Source organism: Nyctibius grandis, chromosome 2 (genome assembly GCF_013368605.1).
Source record: "Nyctibius grandis isolate bNycGra1 chromosome 2, bNycGra1.pri, whole genome shotgun sequence".
Lineage (NCBI taxonomy): Eukaryota > Metazoa > Chordata > Aves > Nyctibiiformes > Nyctibiidae > Nyctibius > Nyctibius grandis.
In genome coordinates, this window is record NC_090659.1 from 109990489 (window position 1) to 110011946 (window position 21458).

General features: G+C 38.4%; 1 protein-coding gene across 1 annotated transcript in view; it reads right to left on the bottom strand.

Annotated features, from left to right (window-relative positions):
- Positions 1-4108: 4108 nt before the first annotated feature.
- Positions 4109-21458, bottom strand: part of AASDHPPT (aminoadipate-semialdehyde dehydrogenase-phosphopantetheinyl transferase) — a 35134-nt gene continuing 17784 nt past the window's right edge. The window contains exons 3-6 of the mRNA XM_068395275.1: positions 18097-18218; positions 17436-17597; positions 10680-10757; positions 4109-8002 (exon numbers count right to left, since the gene is read on the bottom strand). Of these exons, the coding sequence (XP_068251376.1) occupies positions 7844-8002; positions 10680-10757; positions 17436-17597; positions 18097-18218 (521 nt within the window). The 3' untranslated portion in view covers positions 4109-7843. The remainder of the gene's footprint in view (positions 8003-10679; positions 10758-17435; positions 17598-18096; positions 18219-21458) is intronic.

The window sequence follows — 21458 nt, forward strand, 5'->3', positions numbered from 1 at the left end:
AGGGTCTGGTTGAAGAGGTGAAGGTTGAGGGCAGCCTTGGTTGTAGTGACCATGAGATGGTAGAATTCAGGATCTCATGTGGCAGGAACAGAATAGCTAGCAGAATCACAACCCTGAACTTCAGGAGGGCCAACTTTGGCCTTTTCAAGCAATTGCTAGGGGAAATCCCATGGGACAGGGTACTAGAAGGTAAGGGGGCCCAAGATAGTTGGTCAGCATTCAAGGACTGCTTCTTCCGAGCTCAAGATCAGAGCATCCCAGCAGGTAGGAAGTCAAGGAAGGGTACCAGGAGACCTGCATGGTTGAACAGGGAACTGCTGGGCAAACTCAAGTGGAAGAAGAGGGTGTACAGATCGTGGAAGGAGGGGCTGGCCACTTGGGAGGAATATAAGTCTGTTGTCAGAGGATGTAGGGAGGCAACTAGGAAAGCTAAGGCCTCCTTGGAATTAAACCTTGCAAGAGAGGTCAAGGACAACAGAAAGGGCTTCTTCAAATACATTGCAGTTAAAGCCAACACTAGAGGCAATGTAGGCCCACTGATGAATGAGGTGGGGGTCCTGGAGACAGAGGATAAAAAGAAGGCGGAGTTACTGAATGCCTTCTTTGCCTCTGTCTATACTGTTGGAGGCTGTCCTGAGGAGCCCCGGACCCCTGAGGCCTCAGAAGAAGTCAGGATAGAGGAGGAATCTGTCTTGGTTGATGAGGGCTGGGTCAGGGACCAATTAAGCAACCTGGACGTCCATAAATCCATGGGCCCTGATGGGATGCACCCGCGGGTGCTGAGGGAGCTGGCGGAAGTCATTGCTAGGCCACTCTCCATCATCTTTGCTAAGTCGTGGGCAATGGGAGAGGTGCCTGAGGACTGGAGGAAAGCGAATGTCACTCCAGTCTTCAAAAAGGGCAAGAAGGAGGACCCAGGTAACTATAGACCGGTCAGCCTCACCTCCATCCCCGGAAAGGTGATGGAACAACTTGTTCTTGGTGCTGTCTCTAGGCACATCAAGGATAGGGGGATCATTAGGGGCACTCAGCATGGCTTCACCAAGGGGAAGTCATGCTCAACCAACTTGATAGCCTTTTATGAGGATGTTACCCGGTGGATAGATGATGGTAAAGCTGTGGATGTGGTCTATCTCGATTCAGTAAAGCGTTTGACACGGTCTCCCACAGCATCCTCGCAGCTAAACTGAGGAAGTGTGGTCTGGATGATCGGGTAGTGAGGTGGATTGTGAACTGGCTGAAGGAAAGAAGCCAGAGAGTGGTGGTCAATGGGACAGAGTCCAGTTGGAGGTCTGTGTCTAGCAGAGTCCCGCAAGGGTCGGTTCTGGGACCAGTACTATTCAATATATTCATTAATGACTTGGATGAGGGATTAGAGTGCGCTGTCAGCAAGTTCGCTGATGACACAAAACTGGGAGGAGTGGCTGAGATGCCGGAAGGCTGCGCAGCCATTCAGAGAGACCTGGACAGGCTGGAGAGTTGGGCGGGGAGAAATTTAATGAAATATAACAAGGGCAAGTGTAGAGTCCTGCATCTGGGCAAGAACAACCCCATGTACCAGTACAAGTTGGGGGCAGACCTGTTGGAGAGCAGCGTAGGGGAAAGGGACCTGGGGGTCCTAGTGGACAACAGGATGACCATGAGCCAGCAGTGTGCCCTTGTGGCCAAGAAGGCCAATGGCATCCTGGGGTGTATTAGAAGGGGTGTGGTCAGCAGGTCGAGAGAGGTTCTCCTCCCCCTCTACTCTGCCCTGTGAGGCCGCATCTGGAATATTGTGTCCAGTTCTGGGCCCCTCAGTTCAAGAAGGACAGGGAACTGCTAGAGACAGTCCAGCGCAGAGCCACGAAGATGATTAAGAGAGTGGAACATCTCCCTTATGAGGAGAGGCTGAGGGAGCTGGGTCTCTTTAGCTTGGAGAAGAGGAGACTGAGGGGTGACCTCATTAATGTTTATAAATATGTAAAGGGCAAGTGTCATGAGGATGGAGCCAGGCTTTCTCAGTGACATCCCTTGACAGGACAAGGGGCAATGGGTGCAAGCTGGAACACAGGAGGTTCCGCATAAATATGAGGAAAAACTTCTTTACGGTGAGGGTGACCAAACACTGGAACAGGCTGCCCAGAGAGGTTGTGGAGTCTCCTTCTCTGGAGACATTCAAAACCCCCCTGGACGCGTTCCTGTGTGATATGGTCTCGGCAATCCTGCCCCGGCAGGGGGATTGGACTAGATGATCTTTCGAGGTCCCTTCCAATCCCTAACATTCTGTGATTGTGTGATTGTGTGATTGTGTGATTGTGTGATTCTTGAGTGAAATTCAGCCTATTTCAAGATTAAAGGAAAGCAATTTTTTAGAACACTGAACCAAGACTGGAAACATTAAACTAGTGTGACAAGAGAACTTTACTAGGTAAGTTTGAAAATCTCAACAGGAACTTTGGAAGTGTGTAAGATGGATCATACTATCTAACCTTGAGAGAAAAAATAGAAATCCAGGTAAAATGATTGAAATAATTTCAGCTGCTGTGAGACCCTAGAGCAAAGCAAAACTAAGAACTTCCCTTTACAAGTTAAAAGCTAGCATTAATACACTTTCAACTTGTCTTTTACATTTATTTCCTCTCATTATTTGCAGTACAACATTAATTCTTTTACTCATTTTTTCCATGAAAAAGACATGGTACCAAGGGCACAGCACAAGCCATACTGGTACATGCAGAAACAGGATGGAATTGATCTATGAGCTTATTCAGGTGCTTTACGAAAATAAAAGGCAAATTCACCAACCACAACCACACTGAGCTAAGTTCTCAGTTCCTAACTCAGTCAAAATCTCCGTGCCTTTGTGGAAAATCTGACCAGACTCAAATGTCTGAGTAACTTAATGGGGTAATAACCAAATCCAAAATGGGACATTTATACATCTACAACATAGCTACCAAAACCCAAAAACACGAATCTCAAAAAAAACCCCATCCAACTCCTTTAGAGCTTTGCCATTTATAAGGATGTTACCATTTACCAAAGCTCCATCAGTCCTTCCGAGTTCTGGTATTGCATGTAGGTCTGGCACTGCACCTTGCTTATGCTGGGAACTTTGGTGTTAGCTTTCTGCCCTCAGCCTGTGCAGGATGTTCAATGGTCTCCACTCTAACGCAGACTACACCATTATGTTATAGTTATGTCAAGAAACTAGGTTGCACATTATTAAATTAAAATTGCAGGAAGAAACCAGGGAGTGGCTTTGTCCTGGAAGAAAGAATTGAACACAACTAGTCTTATAAGAATGCCACAGAGTGGACAGCTGGTCCAGTCCTTTGTTTCAGGATTCATTTAAAAGATGTCATTAGGATCATACAGTTTTGCGTTCCTGTAAATTCTTTCAGAAATAACAAAGGAGTGTTAGGCAAGTGTTTCAGTAATCCCACCTATGTCTGGATCTAAATAATAGTGAGATAAAAAAAACTGAGAAAGGTAGAGCCATAAACAGACAACAAAAAATCAGAACAGAAACACAAAATAAGCAACTTCTTATTTCAATAAAGAAATTAAAATCAATCATAGCAGAAAAAGGAGTCATACTTAGTATCCAGCCATAAAAACCTGTAGCTACAGCACCAGAAAATAACATGTTACAAAAAGTTATGTTTTGGGAAAAAAATCCAAATTAAGTGTTGTCTCTCTTGAGAAGAGTTCATACTTTATTTTCATGCCTGCATTTTCTATACAGTGCAGAGCAATCCAAAATATCCATATTCTGGAGGAACATGAAGCACAAATTAGCATGTCCGGTCACCTGCAGAATTAGGCAGCAGTAAAGGAGGGAAGTCTGAACCACTGCTTCAGACTCGGCTGTATCAATTCTGCCCAAGAATGGCTTATCTTCTCTGTAGAATGTAAGACTATAATCTTGTAAAGCTCCAACAAAGAGACAGTCTATGCTCACTTGAATAGCTATTTTTTCCTTCCTACCTTGATTTTCTTTGCAGATCACAGCTTTATTGCAATGTCTTGGGTAAAGACGATGGTTTAAAGGTCAGCTGTTGCCTGCATGTTTCTAAGAACATATACATTACAACCATATTTACACTACTGCTGCTGCTACAAACGATTTCTTGTTTAAGATCAGTATTTTATTAACATGAGTGCATTTGATCCCATAATATAGTAACAATATACATCTTGCACACGTTTACAGACTTTGTGAAACACTAAGAGTGAATTCATACAATCCACTTGTCAAAGACAAAATTTACACATCAAAAGGCACCAGTCTCTCGTCACACAGCTGCAAATTGTCTTGAACACAGTTTTTCCCCTGAAGTTCCTAATCCACTCTAACAATTTTTATGCAAGATACAAATAAGTTTAAGCATGATAATATGTCCAAACTAAAACACATTTATTCACTTTTGTCAATCTTTTCCCTGAAGATCAAAACTTTTAAAAACCTTTTTTTTTTTCTTTTTAGGTCAGAGACTGTTAATAGCTACTCCTCAGAAACACTTGGTTGATCTGCAGTCTAGGGCAGCGGATCTGGTTTTAATCTGTACTTTGAGAAACAAGAAGGCTGGTCAATCCTGTTGCATAGGCAAAAATACTACCCAGCCACAGCCCCTGCTGGGAAAGGCTCATGAGGAGCAGAGCTTGTGTTTTTGCAGCTTCTTACCCTTTAGGATCCAGGTACACGGTATGGTCATGTTTAGGGCAGTATACAGAAAACAAAACAGATAAAGGAATGAAGTTCTGGAGATGGAACCTGAAGGCCAGAGGGCTTCTAGACATCACTGGGAAATTTCTTGCAAATAGAAGAGTGATGGGCGACTGGCAAAAGGTCAGCTCATCTGCATTGGACTGGGCCAGGAACCTGAACTAGTGAGGGAAGCTGCAGCTACGCTGGATCAGTATTTCTAAAAATGGCAGGGACCCTCTATGGACATTAAGACTGTATTCTGAGGAAATGCAAGGAAGCCAGTGTTATGGCCATGTGTGGATACAGGGCTCAATTTTTTATATAAGGGAAAGTGTGATGGTGAAATAAAAAAAAAAATCGTAGAGCTGTAAGATTACATTAACTTATCTGTACACACTAGCAACATTTATTTCAGTACGTGCCTCTACAGTACACAGACGCTCAGAAAAACTTTCTGAAGACTTTGAGATGAATCATTCATGTTCATAAAGAGTCAGAGCATCTCGCTGGCCTTTTAGCAGCATGGTCTTAGCTGATAGTTCTGTAACTATACAGCTGCTTTTTCCCACAGTGGTAAAAGCAAGTGTAAAAATTCTGTCCGTTTGCACTGAAACTAAACAACCTGACTCAAGTGGGTCTTCACAAGGTGTTACCATCACCTAACCTTATTGCTACCTAACATTAAAAAAAAAAAAAAAAAAAAAGAGATTAATCTTACTTTTCAAATTGCTCAGTGTAAATCAAAGACATGGAAAAAAATCATAATGTGAGGAACTGCAATCTTCTAGATGATTCCGTCTGGGCCGTTAGAAACTATGCTTTTATTTCATGGAAGGCTAACCAAAACAAACTCTTTTTTCTAACCTTTCTCATTAGATATAGTCCTGAAAATACAATATTCCTGGCAAGCAAACAACGTGTAATTTTCTAATTTAATAAAATTGGTTTGTCCTCTACTTACATGCAAGCACAGTATTGTAAATAATTACATTAATACTTTTTAAACTCTTTCCAATGAGAGAAAAATTCTGTTTTGAGACACTGTCACAAGGCAAAAATAACTCATCTCTAATATGAAATTAATTCCTTTTCCCCAGAAATCTAGATCTGAAAATTCTCCATTCATCTCACCCCATATGTGAGTTCATTTCATTCTCCCAGAAAAAAAGCTGGCAATTTAAACTGGCTGGTACAGCTGCAATTGATGAGGTCCTCAGTGACTGGTGAGGACTGGCATGTTCTGGACCAGTTAACAGCCAGCCAGCCATGGAGCTCAGTACTGTCCAGTCCCTCATACTCTGAACAGGCCTCCTTATTCTGCAGACTTACAAAACCTGTGGCAGAACAAGTCTTTTCTTTCAGCTTGGCAACACTTCTAGTTATCTCAGCTCTTAAGCACCTTCATGTGCTTGCCTGTCTGGGATTATAATACACTTCAGGTAGAACAGAATAAGGAGGAGTCAACGGAATCAGTTAAGAATACCTTATCCCAGTAAATGATACCGTTACATATCCACTGAATAGCCTTTTCTGGCCTTCATGGAGTGCCAATTATTTATCGCCACTTGCATTTGATTTAAAAAACCATTCTATAATACTTGACTTACAATTTGTATAGAAATTATTCTATATTTCTGTTAACTTCAGATTTGAAGTTACTGAACACCTAATTGAACTGCTGTGGAGTCTGGAGAGAAGAGTCACTGCTTCACTGATTCGCAGTTTTGGAGGAAAAAAGCAAAACACTAAAAACTATGATTAGCATGCAAGATGAGAGAGTCATTGAAACGGAAACAAAAATATTAATCAGAACTGCCAGAAGTAGGAAAGTTTAACAGCATATTTGAATTCAGAATTATCTACAGCAAAACTCCAAAAGCATGTATAATATTGTAAAACCCATATTCTTCTCTCTCTAAACCTCTTATCTTTGTAATAAGGCACGGCTTCAATGGTTACCCTACAAGTAGTTTCTCCTTCAGTCAGTATACAGGGTGCAGCCAAGTTGTACACAAACCCAAATTCCCTAAAGATCTATGTTTAACTGTAGGACAGAAATGAACTCTTTTTAGTTGTGAAAATCATTCCGGTCAGTATGACTTAATGCTGTTCAGTATATTTCCTTACATTTAGATGGACCATAACGTATCTATGAGTTCTAGAAAGAAAAGTGGGAGGCAATGGCACAAAACAGGATTTGTTTTGAAAAAGAATATGAAATATCCTAAAGGTGCACTCAAGATCTACAGATTTTCTCCAGAAAATTTAAGCCACTGTAAAATAATAAAATATTCTGTCTTCAGATGGTACAAGACTATATGGAAAAAAGTAAACAAGGTTTTTTGTTCGTTCCCACCCCCTCCCCATCCCCCCGCCATGACTTGGTGTCCAAGACAGTACAGATGTAAATGCAAGTGTAGGAAAGTTGAACTGCTGTTTGGCTCATATCTATTGCTGAGGGGAAAAAATACAAAAAGAACCGTTAAAAATACAATCCTAAGGTACAAACAGGAAGCTTTAATTAACAAAGAGTGTAAGTGAAAAGGATACAAAATACTTATAAGTTAATTCCCTGCCTCAAACTAGATTTGCACAGATGTAGTACTAAGACTACTAAGAATCAGACTTCTTCAGCCTGCTATTACACAAATACAAAGTGTTGTAACAAACACTTGCACCATATAGTAACAGCAAAAGGATTTGTACCAATTCTTCTGGCTTTATTCATCCGTCTGAGAATAAAACTGTTATTTTTGTAAGAGAAAAAGCAGTATCATAATTCAAGCTTCAGCATAAATGAAGTATGGAAACACATTTTTATATATTAAACACCTGTTGACTAATCAACATTATTATAGCTCTGCTGCCTGTTCCTAGCATGGGTAATTACTGAAGTGTAAGAACCACAGGCACGGAGAAGCAAAAAAGCCTGTGGTCAGCTTATACTTTTCACTCAGAATTCCTTCAGCGAAGAAACACACATCTTCCTTAAGATATTGATAAAGAATGTCAATTTTGAAAAGGTGAAATCAGACTGTTAGTTTAAATAAGGAAAAACGTTTCATTTACACATGTGCACTTATTCCCGCACACTGAATTACGTAGAGTGACAGCACAAAAACTTTGACAATTTTCTTTTTCTTAGAAGCATTCTTATCTTGAATGTGAATTCTGTTTCATTGGAGTCTCCTGCTTAGAACAAAAATTATCCCAATATGCAGAATCCTCAGGTGTGACTGGAACACCAGATGCAACTAAATCTTCAAAAGTCAATAATGTAAACTGTGGTTGTCCAGGCTCCATGGAACATACCTAAGGAAAATACATATTAGTATTACATGAATCAAAATCAGTCTCCATTTTCTTCTTGCAATATTCCCTGTCCTTTAAACTACCCATTGCTTACTGAAGAAAGAAAATATTCCAGTTGAGACCAATGTCATTGTCCCTAATTTAGGCTATACAGTAACTAATAGAAGTATGTAACAGGCCACACAGAAGCAGCAAGATTTTCTTTGAAACTCAGTTCAGAAAAAGAATGAGGGAGAGAGAATGCTGCAAATACCACAGAATGAATGTGTAAGTCTGGAAGAAAAACCCACCACCAACCCAAACAAACTGTACTTCATTCTCCAGCAGCCATAATTATTTTATATGACAGGATTGTGGTGAATGGAGTGAAATCCAGTTGGCGGCCGGTCACAAGTGATGTTCCTCAGGACTCAGTATTGGGGTCAGTTCTCTTTAATATCTTTATCAATGATCTGGACCAGGGGATCGAATGTACCCTCAGTGAGTTCATAGATGGCACCAAGTTGGGCCAGAGTGTTGATCTGCTGGAGGGTAGGAAAGCTCTGCAGAGGGATCTGGACAGGCTGGATTGATGGGCCGAGGCCAACTGTATGAGGTTCAACAAGGCCAAGTGTCAGGTCCTGCATTTGGGCCACAACAACCCCATGCAATGCCACAGGCTGGGTGAATTGTGGCTGGAAAGCTGCCTGGTGGAAAAGGACCTGGGGGTGTTGAGCGATGGCCGGCTGAATATGAGCCAGCAGTGTGCCCAGGTGGCCAAGAAGGCCAACAGCATCCTGACTTGTATCAGAAATAGTGTGGCCAGCAGGACAAGGGCAGTGATCGTCCCCCTGTACTTGGCACTGGTGAGGCCACACCTCAAATACTGTGTTCAGTTTTGGGCCCCTCACTACAAGAAAGACATTGAGGTGCTGGAGCGAGTCCAAAGAAGGGCAACAAATCTGGTGAAGGGTCTAGAGCACAAAGTCTTATTGAGGAGCGGCTGGGGGAACTGGGGTTGTTTAGTCTGGAGAAAAGGAGGCTCAGGGGAGACCTTATCGCTCTCTACAACTACCTGAAAGGAGGTTGTACCGAGGCAGGTGTTAGTCTCTTCTCCCAGGTAACAAATCATAGGACAAGAGAAAAAAGCCTCAAGTTGCGCTAGGGGAGGTGTAGGTTGGATATCAGGAAAAATTTCTTCACTGAAAGGGTTGTCAAACATTGGAACAGGCTGCCCAGGGAAGTGGTGGAGCCACCATCCCTGGAGGTATTTAAAAGATGTGTAGAATGTAACAGTACAGAAATTTTCACTTCATTTCCATATTGGGAAGTCACAGAATGCTCACATGTCCTATTTAAAATGACCTTTTTTTCATTGAATTGAGCTAATGAAATTTAGGTAATCACAAATTTAGGCAGTGGACAAGTATGCCTTTGAGACTTTTCTTGATTTAAAGACTTTTAATCATAACTCTTGATATCATGCCTATTCTTTCTATGATAATTTTAAGGTTTGTGACAGTGATGGTGAAGGTCAATACTTAAAAATCCCGGATTTTTGTAGAATACTTAGATAATTGTTTTTAGAAATAATGGCCACCTTCTTTTCACCTCAGGCTGACATTTATCAGTATTCCTGTAGGAAGGATGATATGCAGCCCCACTGGGAACTTAAGTATGTCCTGTCAAACAGAATGCACATATTTTCTTAAAGAATATTTGAGCACTGATTTACCACGGTAAATTCTCAAAGGTAGATTATACCTCTTTTTTTTTTTTAATCTAACCAATACTAGTTAAGAGGTCTGCCTCTCCATGTTATGCATGAACACAGACTCAGACTTTATGACCATGACAGATGTGTGCATGACCACTTTCATCCTTTTATCCATTTTATCCTAATTTTGTTTTTTAGTTCCTGGCAGAATCTTTGTGTCTAAATACCAGAAAACAACTAACCCATTTTCTTGTGAGCAACTAAAACACCACAGATAAATCGGGCATTTTGTCACACTTTCCTTTGCTGACTATCTGGCTATTTTGGCTACAACTGGCCAGTCTGCCTCAAATTTGACTATTTTCATGACCCAGGTCTTTGTTAAATTACACAGAAAATCCTGAAAAGTAGCTTTGTTGCTTCTCTCAATAGGGAGACCACATGGAATGAAGACTAACACTGCTGTTCTTCCCAACTGTTGGTTGTTGTTGCTTGTCTCAAGGGTTATCTTGTCATAATGGTGTTTGAGAGATGGATCTGCTCTGGGATACATGCACTGACAGTCCCCCTTTAAAATCAACTTGGTGAGGTGCTGTACTAGTTTAACAGTCCAGATTGGTTCACTGTCTCCATTTCCCTCTGTGAAAACCATCTTTCCCACATGAGTACTAGCAGGTTGTGACAAAAATCACCTAATCGTCTCTTGAATGAACACACTGAATGCTGTAACACATACATTCCAGATTTGACATTACCCGTTGCTGTCATCTGAAACCATTTCTCCTTCCCAGACCTTTCCTGAAATACGCACAACAGAACTGGAGGTAACAGTTCAGTAACAATCTGGTTAATACTGTGCTCAAGATAAGCTTTCTCCTTGGCCCTATGTCTGAGATAACACACTTTTAGCTACAGCATCAGACTAAGTTTATGGTCAAGTGATTAGTTACCAAGACCTGAAAACATTTCATAATTTCTTACATCAGAGTGCTTCTGTCCAAATCCCTCCTGTTTCCCAAGAGCCACTGCAACATGATGATGGTCATCTAAACGGGTTTCCTAGTAAAGATGAAAAATGGCACTGTAAATGCATTTTCTTTACTCTTGTTTCCAGCAAGAACTATATAAATGTTTAGTATATGATTCAAAACAATAGCAGAACATCATTTAAAAGACTTTAAATAATGACATTCAAAAAGCAATAGTCCTTTTTATCAGTTTTGTTGGAGTGCAAAAGGCTGCAGCTACATTAAAAAGTTAGCAGGGCTGAACTGGTTACTATAGGTTACCATCATCTCATTCATTTGTAGATATTTATATTCAAGTTTGTGACCTTAGCATTCCTTTACCAGTCCCTTCTAAGTCACAAGCCATATAACCCATCTTAGCTATCTGTTTTCCAGTGAGATGAACTGTGAACTTCTGGGAGGTATTTGGAAAAACAACAATGTAAGTGTAAACTTAAACCAATGACCCTCTCACTCTTGGCTTCAGACAGCATGTAAGATCACAACTTCAAATTTCTGGCACAGCAGTCTGAGCACTGCTCTGTGTAAATACGAATAATTTTCCTCAAAAAACTTTTTTAGGTATATAACTATATATTTACTATTATAGTTTATCTATTTAATAGTTTTGTTTAAAAGTGTTTTCCTCTAGGAAGATTAAAAATTCATCCTAAACAATTCATTTCAGAAAAAAAACCACTTTTATATACTGTTTCTGAATAATGTTTATTCTGTAGTCAGGTTAATCCTGTTGGCTTTTTTTTTTCAATACATATTAAGGGAGGGGTAGAAATAATGTTTTCCTTGTTTCTTTATCCAAAAATTTTCACATAATTTCTGCACAAACTTTCTAAAATGGAAATCAAGAATAACAAGAATTTTACCCAGAAAAGTGAACAATTTCGATATCACCATTAATTTGAAAATCAGCTAGTAGTCTGGATATTCTTCTGGAAGGTATGACAGAACCTCCAATTTCCACTTCCTTGGGAAATGCTCTAACTGCACCATACTATAATATAAAGAAAGCATTATGATATCCTTCTATTTCCTCTGACAGGTTGTCGGTTGCCTTTTTTTTCTCCCTTTTAATCTAAGCAAAATGTCTTTTAAAACAATGCTGTCAGTCTGCATTAGGCTTCTCTATAGTTAATCTACTATATAGGATTTTCAAAGATTTCAGTTGCAAGGATACCATTTCTGTGATTCCCAAACAGCCCTGTATATACAAAAAAGTGCCAAGACACTCAGCTCCAATCTACCCAACCCAGCTCAGCCAAGACAGCAGCTGCTCTAGTCGTGTGTATCAGCAGTACAACTATAAGTTTGGGAGACTTTACTGGCAAAGATGTGGGTGTCTTGGCAGATAGGTGCTGATGTGGGAGTAGAACTGTGTTTTTACTTTGATCTCTTCAGCACCAAAACTGTGCCTATTTGACAGATTTAGCAGTGAACTTTGTCCCTCTCACCTACTTAAAACCAAAACAAACACATGTTGTTTTACCTTTCTGCAAAGCACTAGTAAGAAAATGACTATTTCAATTCTGTCTAGGTTAGGAGAAATATTTAATGCACATGAAAAACACTAACAAATCTGCAGTGTAAGTGGTATTTCCCATGACTGCAAGAGCTATAGGTGTACTTACTATGAAGTATTTTACTAGGTTTTCCGTTCCTTTACTAGGGTACAAGACTGAAAATAAGTCATGCATAAGAATGCTACCTCAAATTTGATGAAATCTAACCATTTGTACACATCACGCACATTTCTATAACTTCCTCTAAAATAAAAGACTATGAAAATGAGATCTTTGATCAAGTGTTGCTAAACAATTTATATAGTTCTAGGATGGCAGTCTTTTGTGTTTGTCTAGAAGGAAAAATGACTACATCCAGTCTTCCACTTCATTTCCCCCCTGCTTTCATTTTTTCTATGTCCATGAGGTTAAAGAATGAGAACAGAGGACACAGCACAGCACATTCAGCAGTGGCCTACACCTGTAGCCAGAAGTCTGCAAACAACTGTGTTACAGCTTTAAGCTAAATGCACAGAAATTCCTTTTTGTGAAGAGAACTTACATATTACTTCTTGTTTATGCAACTGTAAATACATTATAGATAAAATCTTTTACATATTGTTAATAAAATATTTTTTTGTCAGCTCAAAGCTACATTTAACAGTCAGTGTCTCTTTAGATAACGGGGAACATTCACCTGCAAAGACCCTGCCCTATGGATACCGAATTCATAAAGTTCCAACTCATTTACTTCACATATCCTCTGTGATCACAAAAGAGTTTTCAGCATCTTACAACAAAACATAACAAACTATGCCCTTCATCTTATCTTTGCTGCTTGAGACAAATGTAAATCCAAAACAAACACAGAAGGGAAGATCTTTCCTGGCCCCTACTAGCAGCCAGCAAAAACCTTAAGGTATGGAGTTAATGAAACATCCTGAAACCATAAAAAACAGCAAATCAGGTTGCTTCCCAGTTCATCTGGAGATATTGCTATACTAGCTTATAAAATAAATCCAACTTCTTAAATGGAAACAGATGATTAAAAAAAAAAAGAGAAAGAAGACCACCACACAGGAATTCCTCTGAGGTAAAGGAGGAATTCCTTTACCTTTGTTTTGTTAAGATTCCTCTCTATAAACCAGAAAACATATAATGGATCAAAATTTATTTTTCTCTGCACAGAACCAAAGTGTTACCAGAGCTGTTCAAGCTACAGGCACACAGAGACTTACAATGACTTCATTTCAAAGGCTCAGCAGAATGATGTATCTGGGATTCAAGTCATTCTGGATTCACTCAACAACCAACACCTTATGAGGAAACTGTACCTTCCCAGCCAGCAGAACCAATTGCTGTGTGAATCCAGTTGGATTAGCTAATCTTAGAAGTAAAAGTTTTCATTCCTATTTATTCCTGACAATACAACAGGATTAACTTCTCTTACTGCGGGTGAAAGACTCCATTAGAGCTGCACACCAACATCAATTACTAAATATGTTTCAAACTGACCCAGGTAATCTCAGTTTTAAATTCATATTCTGGAAGTAATGTGTTTGCATATAGAGAAACCAAGTAAATATTTGTTGTGAAAAAAGGCAAACAATTATTTGTGTAGCAGCAGTGATGCCAGGTGATTCTTAATCCCCAAGTGAGGTTTAGGATAGATTGGGTGTGTCCTTTATGAACTGGTTGTATCCAAAATTGAGATAGGGACTAAAATCAGAAGTGTCTTATGTCTCATTTAAGATTCTTCTTTAATATAGATCCCAGTAAGTGCTATCCAGCCATTCTTCCTGATTAACTGCACAAAACTGGGACAAGTAAGGAAAGAGTCATGAATACACTTAACATTTTGCAAATCAGTAATAAGGATTTTTTTCCACATATCAGATCTGCTACAGATATATATATTATAAACTTAGGTTTATCTATTTAAATTATAAAACTTGTCATAAATGTTATCGAACAACTTCTTTCACGTTTATTAAGATTAACTAGTACTTCATTCTGTAAGTTTATTTTCTTCAAAAGAAGTAAATGGAGCATATAGAGTTACTCACAGTAATGATCATCATCATCATCAGAGTAATGACTCCATCCTAAATTAACACCCTGACACAAATACCGTATCACTCTCCACGGGGCTAGTAAACTTTTAATTATTACTAAACAAATTCATCTTTTTAAAATGAGCAAAGTGTGCACTGCCTATGTGAATAAAGCATATTTAACACACATAGTAGACATTATCTTAAAATTTATGTTTTTAAATGAAGTTTTACTGTATTTTTTCTCCTACTTCTTCCAAAATAGTTGGAGGGAATCTGAGTAGTGATCTCTAGAGTACTGTATGAAAACAAGTGCCTAAAGCTAAACTGATCCATCAAGATCAAATCACAAGAGGCTGTTTCTGAGCTACTGTCTTCTATCCAAGCTCAAAAACATATGAGGAGCGGAGGACAGGAAAGACACTTCGAACAAAACTAAACCCTTGGTAAAGGGACAGCAAACAGTCAACTACACAACAAGGTAGTTCACTTGGTATTTACAACAAAATAATAGAAAAATAATTTTTTTTAAATGTTCACAGAAAATTCTATCTCCAATACAAACAGGCTTTGCTCTTCTTGTGAGCAGTTACAGGGTGTCTGAACAGTGTCAACTTTGATTTACTCTGATTCACTAGGATGTCTCTCGACTTCTTTGCCACGCCAAGTATAAGGTGGTAGATCTTTCTCTAGTCTTCATGGTTTTAGGTTGCTTTTTTTACATTACATGGTACTTTCTGAAGGAGATTTCAGAATATTTTCTGTAACTTAAATGGGTAAAATCTCCTTTATTGCTCTCTTCTGGTTTTGGTAAATTAGATTCTCTTAAAAACTGAAATAAAACAATCCAAAATATGTGATAATTGGATTTCAAAGAGCCTTGCTCTCTTTGATCTTCTGCTGTCATAAAGATATAGGCAGATCTGAACAGCAAAACTGTGAGGTCATTATATTTTTTATTTGATAGAAAAGTTCACTCAAGCAAACTCAGCACAATACGTAACACAAGAAAAATACTATACCAGTAATATCCAGTCTTAATGACTTCTCTTGGATGACTCGTCCAGATTTCTCAAAATTAGTGTTTTCAGTTAATAAATTGTTTCAAGAATTTGGCTCACGGGCAAATAACAGAATAAAAAAAGACTTTTGTAAGTAAGAAAACGGCCACAAAATTACAAGAAACTTGGGAGAAGACAAAAAGTAAAGTGATGCCTAATTTTCAGCTGGGGATTGGTAACTGAAAAGCTAATTTTTTCTCATTTTCATTTTAATAAAAGTTGATATTTAAATAAAATTATATCCCAATTGAGCTGGCACTTAAATGAAACTTGATAATAAATCCTTTATTTGAAATAATACCATCTGCCTTGTTATAAGGCTGCGCTCTTGGGAAGCAGAGGGGCAAGCATGGAAGAGGAGACATTCCTCAGACAAAAATTAAATTACACTTCTAGTAGTAATTACTAAGTAATAAGGAAAAATCAAATAATTATGAAGCATTTAAGTAATACAGGGAGCTATCTACAGCATCATCTTCAGGCTATTTTAGTCAATCAACCACAAGCATGTCAAAGACCAAAATTAGGAGTTCGAGAAGTCAACTGAAAGAGGTAGAGGCTTCCTTGACAATGGTACAGTTAGCATTAATACATAAAGCATTCTATTACAAGATGTGTCACAGTCTTTCCTGAGATTTTCTTTGCCAGTCTCTAATTCCAACTAGCTTATTTCATGGCATACTCAATTCCTAGAGAGTATGGCAATACCAGAAAGAGGGCTGATTTAGTATGGGTAGACTTTTAAAATAACACAAACCCAAATGGAGCTAGAAATGCTGCAAGAAATGAACAGTGAAGAGGTCAACTTATGCTACAAGTTAAATGTTACTGGTACATTCATTCTTTTTTACTACATACATACCATACATGTAGTTTGTATACTACACAAAACAAGCATACACCAGAAATTTCTCATTTAGACAAACTCTACTGGAACAGCTGTGTCCAACAATGTAGATATTTTCAAAATGTAAATGCATAATGGAAACTCAATGCTCTTACTGAAAGGTGCGCTTGACTGTGAAATTGCAAAGTACATATTCTTTGAATTGCTAGTCAGCTATATACCAGCTGCACAAACTTATGGCAAATTGGAACAAGGTGCCCTTTACAGACAATTTTAAAGTCACAATGTCTTTTGCATTTCTTCCTTCGTTTTAAGTGGTTGACTGAAAGTGCCTCTGAGGTGTAGAGAAATGGTACTGTGATTTATTTAATTTTTTTTTAAAGCTTGGTTTCTTAGGGTAATTAAATAATTTGAGATCATTGTATAGAATCATAGAATCACTTATGTTGGAAAAGACTCTTAAGATCATCAAGGCCAACCATTAACACTACCACCGCTAAACCATGTCCCTATCAGTTCTTTCTCTCTGCACTCTTTAAACTACTTCAGATGCTATTGATTATTTTCTACCAAATCTAACAGGATAGACATTTTAGTGATAAGTCCCAATAACTTTCAAGAAGGAAAAACAAACAAAACCCGAAACCCTAACGCTCAGGTAGAAGACTGAGTCCAAACTACTGTTCCAGTTAAGCAAAGGCAAGTTTTTTGCATCCCTCCATTCCCACAGACAGCAGCATACTGTAACTCTGAATCCACAAAAGGATGTGTTTCTACCAGCTTGTATGGGCAAGTAAGAAATCCAAAGGAGCTGAAGACACCTCCTCCATTTCAAACATTTAACATAAACATTAACTAATGGGGTTAGTTAATCACTAGTCCCATTCTAGACCAACTAATGAAGAACTTTAAAATCTTAAATGCAGTTCAGAAGTCAGGTCTGAATATGCTTCAATGAACTTCCTGCATACTCTAAGATGAATTTCATAGAGCGCAAGAAATATATTCCAGGAACAGAAAAAATAAAAAGCCATCATAATAAATATATCTCTGGGGGTTTTTTTTGCGATCATCAAAGATACTTTAAAATTATGTGGATTTAAATTAAGTTTTGATTGATATATGTTCAGTGTGGTTATACGGAATAAAGGTGTGAAGCTGCAATTGAAACAAAGATCAAACGTGCAATGCAACCATAGGGTGTTGAGATTGTTTATCATTATTGAAAAAATAAATTTGCATATTTCTTACCTCAAAAATCCACTCCTCTTCTTCATCTCCATCCAGAAGCATTTTTGTCTCCTTATACACCTTCCCTATTTCCAGTTGCAATGGGGACACATTAAATTCAATTCTTTGCAAGTTAAAGCCAATTCCGACTCCAATTGCTTTTAAGAAGCTTTCCTTTAAGGCCTAAAACACAGAATAAATGTACTTTATTCATACAGGCTGTTTTCAAACTGTTCTATAATCATTACTTCTGAGCAGACACTGTAGGCCAAATAAATTTAAGACTTATACTACTGTAAATGTGAGGGTAAACTGATGCAATTATCAAGAGAAAAAGTTATCCGTGCTGTTAATACCCAGCCTAACTTGCTGCATTATAATAAACATGCAACTGGAATTACTTAGTGGCATATACAGATATGAACCCTTTACTTTGTTCTGGGTATGTGTTTAAAACTAGTCATCAGTCCTTCTAGAAATGTCAGCTGTATTATGGTTCTCAAAGTTATTCTGACATTAAAAACATCACTAAAATATAAAACCTATTAAAATATTATCTCCACATGAACATGTACATATAAAAAGGATACAATTTTACCATAAAGAAAATAATAAAAAAAATATAAGAAGAGAATATGCAGGTTATAGCATTGCAGCCTTTAAATAGAAAAAACAGTATTACCCAATACCGATGAAACATATCCAGCTGCATCCATTCATTGCTCATAGACTTGATTACACCCCACTCTGTTTCAGTAAACTGTCGCTTCATGATGCGAAAGAAATTTGGAATTGAGCTACTACCTATAAATCAGAAAGAGATATTTACAGAAATTTTAATAGAGTAGTAATAACAAGCAAATGAATTCCCTCATGTTATTGCTCTATAAAAAACTCATGAGAAAAAAAAATTATGAACCAACTCTGCTCTACAATCTGAATTTATATAGCCTCAAAGCAGCGATGCTGATGACAGTTCAGGACACAGTACGAAAAAAAAACATTCCTATAGCAGAATTACTGCATTAAATGAATAAGAAATGAAAGTTATAAACATATTATGTACTTTCAGCATTTGCTAAAAAGGAAAGTATTTAACCAGTGCTAATTTTATATTAAAAAAATCATATTCAGCTACAAAAGTAGCATAGACAGTCTTTGACATCTGACAGCTTGACCTAGAAACATTTTATAAAACAGTGTGCTGTTTGTCAGAATTCATCAAGCTATTCTGTCTCCTGCCCTTGGATGCTGGGATACAAAAACACTTTAAGCAGACGTAGAAATACAATCTCCCAAATTTATCACATGCATATTAAGTCTTTTGGATTTATTCTGCAAGAAAAATGGGGGTAGGGAGGTACCCATAATCACAGTAAGAAAAATATCAAGGAAAAGAAAACACCAAACCTTCAGATCCTTAGATAAATTTAAGCCTCCTCCTCAAAAACAAGCACAGCTGTGTAGCACTGCAGCAGCTCTTCAGGGGCTACACCACTTTTCCCCACTAGTCTAAAATTACTTTGCAGAAGACACTACAGACTGTGTAGTTATGTTGATCAATGGCATTTCTATAATACACTGGAAGCTATGGACCTCATTACATGCTTGGCTAATCACCCACGGCCTATATCATTAATCAGCATACCACGCAATCTGTCCAATAGGGCTTACAGCTGGCTAAACAGACAATGGCAGAAAGCAATCTATTTTCTTTAGTAGGGATAATACAAATCTGGATAGAGACAATTCTACATGTTGAGACAACATTTTTTCATAGGTTATGCAATGTTCTTATTAAAAAGAAAATATTAGTCATATTTAATCCAAAACATAGTCTCCCCTCCAAATACCACACTACTTTTAAGCGCTCATCACTAAATAATTGCTTAACAGAGATGCAGATTCTAAACCTAGCTCTGCCACTGATTCTGTGAGTGACTATGGGCAAGGAACTTCCCTTCTCTGCGCTAGTGCTCCCCATCTTAAACCAAGGATAAGGTTATTAACCCTTCTCTATAAAGTGGTTGTCATCTATAGGTATCTAAGCACTATATAAAAACAGGTACTGGCAGCAGTAATAACTGATCTGAGCGAACTAATGACACACTAAAGCACACATTCAGGTTTTCTGACAATTTCCTGATCATATTGCAAAGTGTAACCTGACACACTGTACACATCACACATGACATGGCAGTGACATTTCAGACATGCCTTCAATTTCATTTATAGACTAAAGTGAAGAAAACATCTTAAGATAGAAATTTTGTTGCAGTAGTCAGCTAATGGAACGATCCAGGACAATCTAAGGACAGAACTAACTTTCCTCTCTGGAGAAAATTATGATACTGAAAAAGAAAAATGATCACAATGCCTAGTATTTTTTCATGAATTACCAAGGCAAATGAAATATGCATCTACTTACACAATTCAACTTCCCTGAAGCAATGAAAAATAACAAAAAAAATTGTTCCACTTGGAGAAAGCTTATTGTCTTTCATCTCTTTGAGTTTATATGGCCCATTTTATGACCAAATAACTGTGTTAAAAGTGGATTGTTTGGAGCAGGTGTTTTTTTTTCTTTCTCTTCTCTCAAGTATTTAAGACAACAGTGGTGAGGCACTAGCCTCTTCAGGTGATTCAAACTACAAAACATTCAAGAATGTCCTGGCATACTCTTCCTTCTCCATTACTTTGAGAGAGTTCTCTTGCTTTCAGCAACCCAGGGCTATTCACGCTACACCAGAGACTATCCAAGACTATCCACATTACACTACCTTCAGCATCTAGAGGTGTATAATGCCTCCTGCATTGTCAGTCCTTCCGCTATCCAAACCTTATCATGCATGGCGAATACACTCAATACTTCAAACTGTTTAGTATATCAAGTGTATATCAGACCCATATGCTACCACCTTTTCACTTCTTACTTACCCATTTTGTCGTAGGTTTCTTCAGTTGTTCAGCTACCCTTCTTGATGTTTATGTTCAAATTTACACAGTACTTTCCTCTCCACTCCAGCTGTCTGTCATGTCCCTCCTCTGAAAAGCTGAGGCACCGCTTCCTCCTGAACTGCCCTCCTCTCCCATTTCCTTCTTAGTACAGCGCAATTGCTTTGTTCTGAGGAGTGGATCAGATTAGAGGAGCCAGGACTATTATTCTCCACAAATTACTAGCAGTATCACAGCCTGCCTAGTCTATTTCTCCATATTTGGTTGAATATCAGAGAAAGACAGATTCACAGAATCATGGAAAAATTTAGGTTGGAAAGAACCTCTGGAGACCATCTGGCCCAATCCTCTGTTAAAAACAGAGCCTTATGTTAGGTTACTTGTGACCCTGTCAAGCAGCGTCTTCACCCCTTCTCTGGGCAATTTATTCTGATGTTTTACTGTTCTTATGGTAAAGAATTGGGGTGTTTCATCCAGACAGAATTTCCCTGGAAGCAACCTGAGCCTTTTGCCTTGTCCCCATGCACCCTCATGAAGACAGCTACCTACATCTTCTCTACAGCTACCTCAGAACTTTCTCCTTTTCAGGCTCAACAAACCCAGTTCCATCAACATTTCTAGACAGGTCAAGTTCCCCAACCCTCTAATCACCTTGGAGGCCCTTCACTAAACCCTCCTCAGTGTTCCCATATCTCTCATGACCTGGGGTACAAGGGGACAAAACTAGAAGCAGTAGAAAGTTTTCTTTTAGATGCTACCTTTTTTGATTTTAATTTGAGCAAAAAAGCCTCAAACATGCTCCCCACAATTTAAAATCTTCCTTTGAAAGAATGGTAACAAGTCCCATATAGCAATTATTCAGTTGATTTTAAAATTGCATTTCTAAATTACCTCTCATTTGCAAGCTGCTTCAGAAATAAATTCACCTATCAACAATTATACAAACACTTGAACTTATTTCTGTGACCATTTCAATTCATTAATAATCCAAGTTCTAGTTTACAAAATAAATTTCATTAAAAATACACCAAAGAGTTTTCATGCCAAATTATTCCAGTATGCATACTTTAGAGCTAACAGCTATTTTGG